The following is a 14,003-nucleotide window of genomic DNA, read 5'->3' as shown; positions in this document are numbered from 1 at the left end:
GGGAGCCGCTCTTTCATTGGCATAAACAGAGTGAATAATCGTAGCATTTTTGGAGCAAACGTCTTTCAAGCTGGCTTCTTAAAATCTGAGGCAACTGTGCCATTTTATGCATTAGCAAAAGGCAAAGCTTCCATCTTACGCTGTTATGGACATTTAATGCAACTTTAATTTATACGTGGCCCAGTATTCATCTTATTCACCAGTGACTGGTGCCAAAGCAGCAGACGTGAAACAAATTCAATTTCACTGTCCTTGACGCTTGTTTATTGTGTAAGCCTATTAAGCTAATTAGATAAAGTGACATTCCCAAGGTCGGGGGAAACATTTGTATGTTTCTGGTACACAGAGTGCTGTAGGATCTTTACCGTAGTCATCCTTGGAACTTCTCCAAAGTAGGCAGTCAGTATTCCTCAGTGGAATACTTAGAGTGGTTCCTCAGTGGAACAGGCTTCCTTGGGAGTTGGTGGGCTCTCCTTTGGAGGTTTTTAAGCAGAGGTTAGTTGGCCATCTGTCAGCAATGGTGATTCTGTGAGCTTAGGCAGATCATGATAGGGAGGGCAGGAAGGGTTGCATCAGTGTTCGGCTCTCGTGGCCTCTTCTTACATGCCCAGGGTAATGCCCATCGCCACTTTGGGGTTGGGAAGCAATTTTCCTCCAAGCCAGATTGGCCAGGGATCCTGGAGTGTCTTTGTTGCCATCTTCTGGGAATGGAGTAGGAGTCATTTGGGGTGTGCAGGGGGTAGTTGTGAATGTCCTGCATTGTGCAGGGGGTTGGCCTAGATGACCCTGGTGATCCCTTCCAACTCTATGATTCTATGATCCTTTTCTGGGCTTGGAACACTGAGGCACAGACACTTGCTGAAGATCTCCCAGGGCTGCAATGGAGCTTGAACCCAGATGTTCCTCTTCAGTATTTCCTGATGTTTCAGCTAAACAATGGCTATGTTAACTTCAGTGGGAAGACAGTTAACTTGGCTTGTGATGCCATTTATGTCAGTAAACTAGGCCCTGCCAGGTAAATGCATTGATAAACCAAAAGATTGGGATAGTGGGAGATGGAGGGTCCCCTTTCAAGCTGCTCAAGCCCCATGACTGCCTCCAGCAGCTTTTCCCCTGGAGAAAATGGCCGCTTTATAAGGTGGTCTTTATGGCATTATGCCCCATTGGAGTCTCTCCCCCTCCCCAAACCCTGCCCTCCTCAGGCTCCACCCCCAAAATCTCCAGGTATTTACCTACCCGGAGCTGGCAACCCTATGAAAGACCCTGGAGAGCTACTGCCAGTCTGGGCAATACTGTCCTTGATGGACCAAGGGTCTTATACATTATACGGCAGCTTTATGTCTTCATGTTTAAAGTGAAGGAAGGCGAAAGTCCTTCCTTCTCTTGCCAAGTGAAGGAGGAAGGACAGAAAATGGGCATGTGTACATTTATTGGCATACTAGCACGACTGCAAGGGATTGTGCTAGGTTTTTTTTTTTAGGTGTAGCCGTCTTGTGCGACTTCATTCTGTGCACCAGATTGCTACCAGTGACTGTTAACTAAGAGGGAGGGGCTGTGGTTCAGTGGAAGAGCATCTGCTTGGTGTGCAGATGGTCCCAGGTTCAATCCCCGGCATCTCCAGTTAAAGGGACTAGACAAGTTGGTGATGTGAAAGACCTCAGCCTGAGACCCTGCAGAGCCATTGCCGGTCTGAGTAGACAATACTGACTTTGATGGACTGAGGGTCTGATTCTGTACCTCTTTTCTGTACTTGCGTGAGCATAAGTCTACTCCGTGTTGTTGTCTGGATTCCTCTTCTTGTAGCCGTTTGTCCCTTTCCCAGTTATAGAGGACATTTGGATTCCATAAATCGTTATCTTTAACTTGTTACGGTACTTCTTCTGTGTTATAGAAAATAAAGCTGCCTAGGAAAATACTCAGACGTTATCCAGCTTATGAACTTTATCTTTATGGGGAAGGAAGTTATGCAGAAGAAAACAGAAATCTGGTGTTAACCGGGATTCCAGTTCTCTTCCTTCCTGGCAATGCGGGCAGTTACAAACAAGGTAAGCTCTCTGAAGGAATCCTGATTTTTTTTCTTTCTGTCAACGACAGTAGACTATTGTAGAAAAGCCTTCACCTGGGTAGTCAGCGTGGCGTAGTGGTTAAGAGCGGCGGCCTCTGATCTTGAGAACCAGGTTTGACTCCTCGCTCCTCCACATGAGTGGCAGACTTTAATCTGGTGAACCGGGTTTGTTTCCCCACTCCTCCACATGAAGCCTGCTGGGTGACCTTGGGCCAGTCACGGTTCTCTGAGAACTCTCTCAGCCCCACCTACCTCACAAGGTGTCTGTTGTGGGGAGAGGAAGGGAAGGAGATTGTAAGCTGCTTTGAGACTCCTTAAAGGTAGAAAAAAGCAGAGTATAAAAACCAACTCTTCTTATTCTAGCCCAGGCTAGCTCAACCTTGTCATATCTTGGAAGCTAAGCAGGGTCAGCCCTGGCTTACAATCACCTTCCCTTCCCCTCCCCACAACAGTAGGTGGGGCTGAAAGAGCTCTAAGAGAGCTGTGACTGGCCCAAGTTCACCCAGCAGGCTTCATGTGATGGAGTGGGGAAACCAACCTGGTTCACCAGATTAGAGTCCGCTGCTCTTAACCACTACGCCATGCTGGCTTAAAGCAGATAAGTCTCTGGGCTCACATGCTGCAAAAATTGCCCCAAAAAAGTAAGACCTGAAATCTTCACTCCGTGTAACGTGGCCTGATCCCCAGTGCGTGTCTCTTTATAATTTTTAGCAGAATAATCTAGGAGCCTGTGTTTTATTCCTGTGGATTTTCCCCCCTGGTGACGTCCAAACCTCTTCAGGGTTGGCGCCCCCTTTCCAAAAGGTTCTTTCCTTCCGATGCGGGAGAGCAATTCTCCGTTATCCGTCTCGGCGACCCATAAGCCTTTTAGATCTAACCTCTTCGAGGCCATCCTCTGTCCCTCGTTGTCCCTGTCTCCATGGGAACGGACGTTTGCAAGGCGGACATGTGTTCTGTCACGCTCACTACAAATAAAAACGGGAGAGTGAGGGAAAAAATGGGTAAGAAAAGTATTTGAGGAACGTATTGATTTCTGTGGTGGAGGAACTCTTTTTAACAAAGCGTTTGGCATTCTGGTGGCATAAGCCGGCCCTTTTCAAGGGCTGCAGCCAGGAGCCTTGTGAAAACAGCACTGCTGGTCTTCAAGCTGCAATTTGCGGTGCATATTAAACACGGATTATTGCCACCTGGCGTTCGGTGACACCAAATTACGCAGCGTCTTGTAGGCCGCCTATTTTAAGTTCTTGGGTGTTTTTCTTCCAAAACCTTGCTTCTGGGGTGGTGGGGAACTTGCATCAAATTCTGGGGATTGTTAGGAAGCTCTTACTAATAACTAATAGGTTTTTTTTTTCCCCTGTCAGTACGTTCCCTTGGGTCAATAGCACTCAGAAAAGCAGAAGACCTTGACTTCAAATACCATTTCGATGTCTTCAGTGTTAACTTCAACGAAGAGCTGGTGGCTCTCTATGGGGGAAGTCTACAAATGCAGACCAGATTTGTGCATGAGTGTATCAAAGTAATTCTTAAATTGTATAAGGTAAGAATTAAGACAAAATGGATGGGGGTGTGTTAAGTATCGGCAAGTCACTTCCGACTTATGGCGACCCTATGAATTAATGACCTCCACAATGTCATATTGTTAATAGCCTCGCTCAGGTCTTGCAGACCAAGGGCCGTGACTTCCTCGATCGAGTCATTCCGTCTCCTGTTGGGTCTTCTGGAGAGCCGGCGTGGTATAGTGGTTAGGAGTGGTGGACTCTGATCTGAAGAACTGGGTTTGGTTCCCCACTCCTCCCCATGAGCGGTGAACTGTAATCTGGAGAACCGGGTTTCATTCCCCACTCCTCCACACGAAGCCTGCTGGGTGACCTTGGGCTAGTCACAGTTCTCTGAGAACTCTTAGCTCCACCTACCTCACAAGGTGTCTGTTGTGGGGAGAGGAAGGGAAGGCAATTGTAAGCTGGTTTAATTCTCCTCGAAAAAAAGGTATAAAGAGTCGGTATAGAAAAACCAACTCTTCTTCTCCTCCTCCTCCTCCTCCTCCTCCTCCTCCTCCTTGTCTTTCTGGCACAGAATTTCTTACCCAGTCTAAGCTTTCCATCTGGGGACGTTGGCACCTTCCATTTTTGTGTTGTGATTTGGATGGGCTTGGTTCATTATTTATTTGCTCATTTAAAACATTTTTATGCAGCCTTTACACCCAATCAGGGCCCCCAAGGTGGCACCCATACAAAACATAAAATATTTGAACAATTAAAATCAACATTTAAAATTATAAAACAAATTCATTAAAAACAGATGACAGACAATACCAGAGGAGGGCTAATAACTGTTATTGAGGATATGCTAAATGTAAACAAAAAGTCTTCACTGCTGATAAAAGACACCGATAGAGGGAGACAGAAGAATCTCCCAGGGGAGGGAGTTCCAAAGTTTTGGTGCCACAACCGAGAAGGCCCTTTTGTTGAGTTACCACCTGTCTAGCCTCTGTTGGCAGGGGAAAGTGAAGCAAGGTCTCTGAGGACGACTGGAGTGAGTAGGTAGGTTCATATGGGAGAAGGTGGTCAGTGTGGAATAGTGGTTAAAAGCTGTGGTTTGGAGCGGTGGACTCTGATCTGGAGAACCGGGTTTGATTCTCCACTCCTACACAAGAGCGGCGGAGGCTAATCTGGTGAACTGGATTTGTTTCCCCACTCCTACACATGAAGCCAGCAGGGTGACCTTGGGCTAGTCACAGCTCTCTCAGCCCCACCCACCTCACAGGTTGTCTGTTGTGGGGAGGGGAAGGGAAGGTGATTGTAAGCTGGTTTGATTCTTCCTTAAGTGGTAGAGAACGTCGGCATATAAAAACCAATTCCTTCTTCTTCCTTAAGGGTATGGTGTTCCCAAGGGTATGTTTACCCCTTTTATCCTAAAGGCACCTAACTTGGAAATGTGTCTGGTTGATTCCTGTGTGATTTTTAAGTAACGGTACTAAGACGGCAGCCTTAATCTTTCTGATAATGGGAATGTTTTTCAGATCAAATAGTGTGTGCCAGAAAATAGGTAATGGTAATGTAGGAAAGAGTATGTCATTCCATACATTTTCTCTTTGTAAAGCCACATCCTTTTTCCTTTAAGGGTCAAGGTTCTGCTCCATCCAGCGTCGCCATTGTGGGCCATTCCATGGGCGGTCTTGTTGCCCGAGCACTTCTGACTCTTAAAAATTTTAAGGCTGAGCTCATCAACGTCCTCGTTACTCAAGCCACTCCTCATATTGCACCTGTGATGCCTTTAGACCGATATCTGACTGGTAAGTTGGCTCCCAGGAGAGCAGCTCCTTAATTTTGAAAGATTTTCTAAAAATGTATATACTTTTGGGTCTGAGTAAATTTTTGCAGCAATTCTTGGGCTTGGCAATGCATTGCTATGGAAATGATTTTCTTGATTTTCTATCCCCACCCCTTAACGCTCATAAACTGATGTCTGAAAAGAAGAGTTGGTTTTTATACCCCGCTTTTCCCTACTGTAAGGAGTCTCAGAGCAGCTTACAATTGCCTTCCCTCCCCCAACAGACACCTTGTGAGTTAGGTGGGGCTGAGAGAGTTCGGAGAGAACTGTGACTGGCCCAAGATCACCCAGCAAGCTTCATGTGGAGGAGTGGAGAATCAAACCTGGTTCTCCAGATTACAGTCTCCCACTAATGTGGAGGCGTGGGGAAATTGAACTCGGTTCTCCAGATTAGAGTCTGACGCTCCTAACCACTATAGCACACTGGCTCAAAAAAAGGGTACTAGGTAATTAAAATAATTCCTAGATTGGCTCATTTCAATACTTTCCAGTGGCAATTCAAGTAGCGCCTTCTGCTGCCGCCCCTGGAAAAGGTTCAGTCTTGAGCTTTAACAAAGGTGGTGGAATATTAAAAAGGAAGTTTTAAAGTATCGATTGGATACCTAGTTGTCGGGGCTATCATAGTTGGAGTTCATGCATTGGCAGGAGGTTGGACTAGCTGACCTTGGTGGTGCCTCTCAACTCTTGAGATTAAATAAATGAATCTCTAGGGAAGGGGTTACCACTCAGAAGCTCTCCATGGGCCTTGGTTTTTTGAACAGAAGCAAAGATTATTTTGTTCAGAGGATACTTATGGTTGATTTTAATGTTTTGTGGTGGGGCTGAGATGGAAACAGCCATGAAGTTATATAGAGGATGACGCCGAGTTGTTTTCTGTTGCTCGAAAAGGTCAGACCAGAACCAACGGGTTGAAATTAAATCAAAAGAGTTTCCAGCTAAACATTAGGAAGAACTTCCTGACAGTGAGAGCGGTTCCTCAGTGGAACAGGCTTCCTTAGGAGGTTGTGAACTCTCCTTCCCTGGAGGTTTTTAGGCAGAGGCTAGATGGCCATCTGTCAGCAATGCTGATTCTGTGACCTTAGGCAGATCATGAGAGGGAGGGCAGAAAGGGTTGCATCAGTGTTTGGCTTTTGTGGCCCTTTCTTACATGCCCAGGGCAGTGTAATCACCATTTTGGGGTCAGGAAGCAATTTTCCTCCAGGCCAGATTGGCCAGAGATCCTAGAGGGTTGGGGTTATTTTTTTTTATTATTTTTTTTTTGCCATCTTCTGGGTGTAGAGTAAGGGTCACTGGGGGTGTGTGGGGGGAGGTTGTTGTGAATTTCCTGCACTGTGCAGGGGATTGAACTAGATAACCCTGGGGGTCCCTTCCAGTTCTATGATTCTAAGGCAGGTAGGGCCTGGTCCTTTCAGTGCTCTGTAGGATAAAATTTGGACTCTTGCCTTGTGTCCGAAATGGCTTAGGAAGGCAATTCAGCCCATGTTGCCATTTAGGGATATAAGCTGGAACTTCTCCTTCTTAAGAGGTGAGGTGCTATTCATGCATCTGCTTCTGAACATTTTCCTAGTACAGCCGTCTGCAAAGAGCCTTAACCATATTAAGGTGTGACTTAATGGTAGCAAAGTCTTAATCTGCGAGAAGAAGATAAGTCACTGCAATATTATTAGAGTTAATTAAAAAACACATTTTTATTAGACAGTGGTGGGGATTTAAGTAAATTTTGTACTAACTTAATTTTGGGAAACAGTGTTTTACATGCGATGCTGTTGCATTGTGGGGGGCGGCTTTGCTCCAAGTCTTCAGACTGAGGTTGGTAACAAATATATAGATATATTATTTATTTATTCAAATTTATAACCCGTCCACATCCCCAGCGTGCCAGGCTCAGGGTGGATATTTCTAGTCATCTTGGGAGGCCCTACTTCAACTGCCCCTGCCATCAGAGGCTAGACTGGTGGCAACTCCAGAAAGGGCCTTCTTGGTCATGGCACCAAAAATCTAGAACTCCCTCTCCAGGGATATTTGTCTGTCTCCTTCTATTGGTTTCTTCTGCCAGTGAGTGAAGACTGTTTTGTTTTGTTTAGCATACCCCCAATAACAGTTATTGTCCCTTCTCTCTGGTTCAGGTGTTTTTATTGAATAATTTTATAATTTTAAATGTTTTTAATTGTTCAAATGTTTTTTTTTTATTCTTTTGCTGCCTTGGGGACCCTGATCAGGTGGAAAGGCAGCATAAAAATGTTTTACAATACATAAAATACATGCCAGCATGGTGTGGTTAAGAGCGGTGGTTTGGAGCGGTGGACTCTGATCTGGAGAGCTGGGTTTGACTCCCCACTCGGCAGAGGCTAATCTGGTGAACCGGGTTGGTTTCCCTACTCCTACACATGAAGCCAGCTGGGTGACCTTGGGCCAGTCACAGATCTCTCAGCCCCACCTCCCTCACAGGGTGTCTGTTGTGGGGAGGGGAAGGGAAGGTGATTGTAAGCCGGTTTGATTCTTCCTTAAGTGGTGGAGAAAGTCAGCATATAAAAACCAACTCTTCTCCTCCTCCTCCTCCTCCTCCTGCTACTGCTATTGCTGCTACTACTACTAAGAGTGTGCGGCTGACCTTGACAAGAGTCAGGGCTTTTTTGGCCCGGTGGAATGGTGTTCCTGGTAACAACAGGACCCTGCAGGACTGGAAAGAGTTCCGCAGGGCCTGCAAGACAGAGCTCTTCCACCAGGCCTACAGCTGTTTGCTGGCCTCCCTACCCCCTCCCTTTTCTTTTATGACCCATGCTTCTGCATGGACTTGAGGGGGCCCTGCCTCCCGTTGCCCTCACTGAATACTATATGGAAATTGAGCACCATCTACGATTTAATTAGTTGAATGATGCTTGGTTATTGCCTTTTACTGTTTTAAATGTATTATGGATATTTATATTGGAATGTGTTGATTTTAATGTTGTTACCCACCCTGAACCTGGCTTCAGCCGGGGAGGGAGGGCTAGAAATTGAAGTAACAACAAATATAATAATACATCTAGGAATGTTGTGGTCTAGTGAGATTTGAACTGGGCACCTCCCAGATCACAGCTCATGTCCTTTGCCGCTGTGCTTTGTTAGTTCACAATAAAATAGAAATAAAAATAGCATATGTTCCTACCCCCCTCTCTCTCTTTCTCGCTCTGAAGAAATGTGCTAAACTAACCTCTGAAACAAAATTGTTTTAAGATTTTTACACAGCTGTGAACCATCACTGGAGTCTCAAGGCTCAAGACCGAGCAAATCTAACTACTCTGTCTGTGGCGGGAGGATTTCGAGATTATCAAGTTCGTTCGGGATTGGCTTTTCTGCCCAGATCAAGCCGACAAAACAGTGCCTTGTCTGTTGTGGTAAATAACTATTTTTGAACATTATTTCTGGAATTATGTACCCGGTTCTGGGGTGGGCAACTTCATGCCGTGTGTGACCCATAGAATTCTTGTACACCTTCGTTTGCTGGTATGCCTCCCCAGAGAGCTTTGTGCTCTACGAATAATAACTTCTTGGTGGTCCCCGGCCCGAGATGTGTGCAGCTGACCTCGACAAGGGCCAGGGGTTTTCGGCCCTGGCCCCAGCCTGGTAGAATTCCCTTCCTGGTAACATCAGGGCCCTGCGGGACCTCAAAGCGTTCTGCAGGGCCTGCAAAAGGGAACTATTCCACCAGGCCTGCAACTGAGGGCAGCCTCAAGTTTCACATCGTTGCTGGCCTCCCCATCTCCCCACCACCACCACCATCACCCTCTGGTTACTTGTGGGGGTTTAACTGTTCGACTGGATCTACAGTTGCTACTATCATCCTTAGTATGCAAATGCCATCTTGATATATTTATCGTTGTTTTATGATTATTGTTGTTTTAAGCTGAAGTTTTATGGTTTAATATTGTTTTAAATGGAGGGTTGCTAAGTGCCTGGTGGTGGCGGGTAAAATCCCGCCAATCTACCGGGCTGCCCGCTGACCACCTGAGGGCTGGCGGGCAATGCGTGCACGCGCAACGCGCCCATGTCACTTCCGGGTTTACCCGGAAGTGATGCGCTCTAGCAACCTCCGCAGAAACTCTATGGAAACCATAGCGTTTTGGCGAGAGATTGATAGAGCGTCCACGTCACTTCCGAGTAAACCTAGAAGTGACGTAGGCGCATCGCGCGCTGAAGAAAAGCTCCCACCGATGGAGCTGAGGGCCCTGGGAAGCCTATTTAAATGTTGCTGCCCTGACTGGCTGGAAATAAGAGCGGGCTATAACTTTAAATAAATAAATAATTTTTTGATGTGAAAGCATAATTGTTCTATCTTAAACAGAGCTCAGAAGTTCCTCGAGTCTGGGCTTCAACGGACCACCTTTCCATAGTTTGGTAAGCATCCTCGGTCGATTTTTTGGGGGAGCACCACAATTGGTCTGTTGTTCTTCTACTTTCCTTCCGGTGTTTTGAGTTTCATCTGATTTGTTACATTTATCTGAGTAACGTTTTCTCCTCGCATTTCCCAAATAGGTGTAAAGAATTGATCTTGGCTACCGTCAGAGCCTTTTTTGACCTGATAGATGAAAACACTAAACAGGTTTGTAGTTTCTTTTCATTCTCAGTAAGATTTGCCGGAGAGGGGGTGGAAACAGCTGTAATTTAAATGGTCTTGAATTGCTGGAAACAATGAAGGATATTGACTGGGTGACCTTGGGCTAATCACACTCAGCCTCACCTACCTCACAGGTTGTCTGTTGTGGGGAGGGGAAGGGAAGGTAATTGTAAGCCGGTTTGATTCTTCGTTAAGAGGCAGAGAAACCAACTCTTCTTCTTCTTAAGACAGAATATGGTTTGGAAAAAATTACCTTTTCGTAGGCGTTCTTTTCAGTGGCTGTGTTCTTCCAGTTGCCCAAAGTTTGCTGAAATTCTTCTTTAAAAAATGTGTGCTACTTAGATAACTGAAGATCCTCAAAAGAGAATGCTAGTCCTGAACCATCACTTTCTAAAGCACCCAGCAAAATTCTTTGAGGAAAAGCCTGAAACAGTTGCTGAACTAACAGGTTAGTATTTCTCTACGTTTTACTAATGCCGCTAAGACCGAGGTCCGTAGTCCCTCTGGGTTGAATAGGGCCTGATTTAGTGTGCAGGTCAAATACAAAAACGTTGTGATGGGAGGTGTGATATGAACTTGGCTGGAAACTGAACACAGGGGAGCAAAAGAGAGAGCAGCCAAAGATAAAGATAAGTCTGATGGTGACATAATGATTGGATTTTGGAGAGTGTGCAAGGAGAAGGTGTGCGGGGCGGGGGGCGCTTTGGAACAAAGATAAAAACATCTGTTCTGAGATGATGGTAATGAAACATCCCATGATAATATCAGAGAGATCAACATTAACTTAATATCCAAATACACTTTACTATAAAGAGTTCTCATTCTAGTGTCAACTTCTATACCAGCGTGGTGTAGTGGTTAAGAGCGGTGGTTTGGAGCTGTGGACTCTGATCTGGAGAACCAGGTTTGATTCCTCGCTCCTCCACATGAGTGGCAGAGGCTAATCTGGTGGACTGGATTTGTTTCCCCGCTCCTACACACGAAGCAAGCTGGGTGACCTTGGGCTAGTCACAGTTCTCTTAGTGCTCTCTCAGCCCCACCTACCTCATAGAGTGTCTGTTGTGGGGAGGGGAAGGGAAGGTGATTGTAAGCCGGTATGAGTCTCTCTTAAGTGGTAGAGAAAGTCGGCATATAAAAACCAACTCTTCTATATATTTTTTGAAATTTTCAGATGATAAATCATGATTGGTGGCCGTGTTAGTCTGTCTGTAGCAGCAGAAAAGAGCAAGAGCCCAGTAGCACCTTAAAGACTAACAAAATTTCTGGCAGGGTAAGAGCTTTTGTGAGCTCATACCCTGCCAGAAATTTTGTGTGTCTTTCAGATGATAAAACTAGGCTACATGTGCTAAGGTAGCACTGGGTTCAATAGCTAGATTAGAGTCCAGTAGCAAGATTTTCAGAGTATGAGCTTTCGAGAGTCAAACCTCTCTGACGAAGGGGATTTTGACTCTCGAATGCTCACACCCTAAAATGTTGTTGGTCTTTAACACGCTTACAGGACTCGAATCTAGCTGTTCTACTGCAGACCAACAGGGCTACTCTCCGAAACTGGGTGCAGTGGTTGACAGTGCAGGCCCTCTTTTTCTAGTATTTTTCTATTCATAATTTTGCTTGTAGAAAAAGAAGGCATTTATACTCTTATGCCAAGTAGCACAGATTGACATTCATTCCTTCAGATTCATTTCTTGATGCCTGAGGAGTTCTGTTGCTTACTTTCAGGATCATTAAGATGGATCCCGATAAAAACTTCAAAATGGTCTTATGCAGCACACAATGTAAGTAACATTGTTTGATTTTCATTTGTTTAATACAATGAGTTCTCTGATTTCCTTGACGTTTCTGAGAAGCATATTTTGTCTCATCCTGAACAGGAATCAGATGGAAAATATTTTACTTTTCCCCTCTCAAGCCACAGAAAATCATACAGTCATGTTCACTGTCAAAACAGTATGTTGGTGAGAAAACGCACTATTCCTTGTCAAGTTTACCTTGGGTTGCTTTGCTTTTTTAACATTGATGCATGTGAAATGTTTGTGGCTAAACCCCTTGCTGCACTACTTTCCCATCAGTAATGCACTAATCTGGTTATATCTAAGTGGAATTATGCAGTCATGAACACATGAAGCTGCCTTCTACTGAACCGGACCCTTGATCCTTCAAAGTCAGTATTGTCTACTCAGACCGGCAGCGGCTCTCCAGGGTCTCAGGCGGAGGTCTTTCACATCACTTCCTTTCCTGGTCCCTTTAACTAGAGATGCTGGGGATTGAACCTGGGACCTTTTGCATGCCAAGCAGATGCTCTACCACTGAGCCACAGCCCCTCCGATGCACTTTGCTACTGAGACAATAATAATTTAAAACATTTTTATCCTTTGATATGCCAGGCTAGGTCTTGCTGTCTGTCACCAGAGTTTCTCAGTCGTTGTCCTAGCAAGCTTCCAAGTATAATAGAAAATAGCTATGTATGATCATGGAAGCGGGGGAGAAAAAAGCAAGGCAGATTTGAAATAAGTGGTCAGACCATAGGTTATCTTCTCCTGAATTATGTCTCCAATAGTAACTAACCAGGTACTTCTGGGAAGTACGCAGGGCTACCCTTGAATATGCCCCGGAAACTCCAACTGGTCCAGAATGTAGGGCATATTCAAGGGTAGCCCTGCGAACTTCCCAGAAGTACCTGGTTGGTTACTATTGGAGACATAATTCAGGAGAAGATAACCTATGGTCTGACCGCTTATTTCAAATCTGCCTTGCTTTTTTCTGTTATTTAAGCTGTTATTTAAAGTGCAATGCTCTTTGAGGGGTATATTGGGAAAGGCGGTCTCATAGGTATGAGGATTAATGCCAGAACCTTAAACCTAATCCGGTATTGAACCTGGAGCCAGTGCAGCTGGTGGAGCACCTGTTGGATATGAGCTAAGCTGTATAAACATATACAGACAATATATATCAGACCAGACATGTATATAGGTTGTATAATATATTTCAAATTATACAAACATCTGGTTAGATTGTCTCAAGTTGTTATACTGGGCTGTATATGTCTCCCATATAAAATGTGTGCAATTATCAACCTGGTAAAAAAATCCTTCTTGGCCAATGGTGCTTCTGTTGGTGGCCCGGGCCATGAGGCCGTGATCCGTACTGGTCCCGTGACCCCTAACATCAGTTTTTCAGGGCTCTTGTAGTGTTGTTAGGGGGGAGTCAACAGAGATCTGCATCGGCAGGTCTGTTCTGCTGCAGATCTTTCATTAGATCCAAACCCAACGGAAACTTTTGTAACTTTTAATATGGTATATTTTAATCAATATATTTATAGTTGTATGTTTTTGTTGGAAGCCACCCCAAGCCTGGCTTTGGCCGGGGAGGGTGGGGTACAGACTCAATAATATTTCAGGTGTCAAATGAAATATGATTGACCAGCAGGTAGTTATGGCAATATTATTGCTGCTGCTTCTGGCGGACCTCTTTAAGAGCCATTGAATGAATTCTGAGTTCTGAAATAACGGTTGAGCTTTTAAAAAGCATTGTCGATAATCTCTGTTTCACTGTACGTTACCCCTCTCGGTTTTTATGTAACAGGACACAAATAGCTGGATATATGGCTGCATAAACAGCTCCTCATCTATGTGGTAAGCAAGGGCTAATATTACTTTTTATTATAAGTGATGTCTTAGTGGTTTGTGGGGGTGCTTTAAATATTAGGCCTTTGGCCCCTTCAAGCCATTGCGACATTGGGAGACTTAGAATGGACCCTTGAAGATGCCTTAATGTATTGCTTGGATTCAGACAATCCCCACGTGGCATAGGGTTGCTAGTGTTAGTTTGGATGTTGGTTTTTCCCTGCACTTGGCTGTAATCAATGAGAATCCTCCTGCCAGATAGGAACCCATGATAATAGCACTTGTTTAATAATAAACACTTGTTTTTATTATTAAAAAATAGCACTTGTTTAATAATAAACTCTTCCAAAGCGGCTGAGGGGAGACATGATAGAGGTCTATAAAATTA

At 44.9% G+C, this 14,003-nt stretch overlaps 1 protein-coding gene across 1 annotated transcript in view; it reads left to right on the top strand.

Moving 5' to 3' along the window:
• The window catches only part of PGAP1 (post-GPI attachment to proteins inositol deacylase 1), a 49,246-nt gene that overhangs the window by 13,941 nt on the left and 21,302 nt on the right, over positions 1-14,003 (top strand). The window contains exons 2-11 of the mRNA XM_056861360.1: positions 1,892-2,045; positions 3,427-3,602; positions 5,186-5,357; positions 8,612-8,772; positions 9,720-9,772; positions 9,911-9,977; positions 10,335-10,440; positions 11,712-11,767; positions 11,864-11,947; positions 13,575-13,624. Coding sequence (XP_056717338.1) covers positions 1,892-2,045; positions 3,427-3,602; positions 5,186-5,357; positions 8,612-8,772; positions 9,720-9,772; positions 9,911-9,977; positions 10,335-10,440; positions 11,712-11,767; positions 11,864-11,947; positions 13,575-13,624 — 1,079 coding nt within the window. The remainder of the gene's footprint in view (positions 1-1,891; positions 2,046-3,426; positions 3,603-5,185; positions 5,358-8,611; positions 8,773-9,719; positions 9,773-9,910; positions 9,978-10,334; positions 10,441-11,711; positions 11,768-11,863; positions 11,948-13,574; positions 13,625-14,003) is intronic.

The sequence above is a fragment of the Euleptes europaea genome, chromosome 15 (genome assembly GCF_029931775.1).
Source record: "Euleptes europaea isolate rEulEur1 chromosome 15, rEulEur1.hap1, whole genome shotgun sequence".
NCBI lineage: Eukaryota > Metazoa > Chordata > Lepidosauria > Squamata > Sphaerodactylidae > Euleptes > Euleptes europaea.
This window is presented reverse-complemented; position numbering and strand designations above follow the sequence as displayed.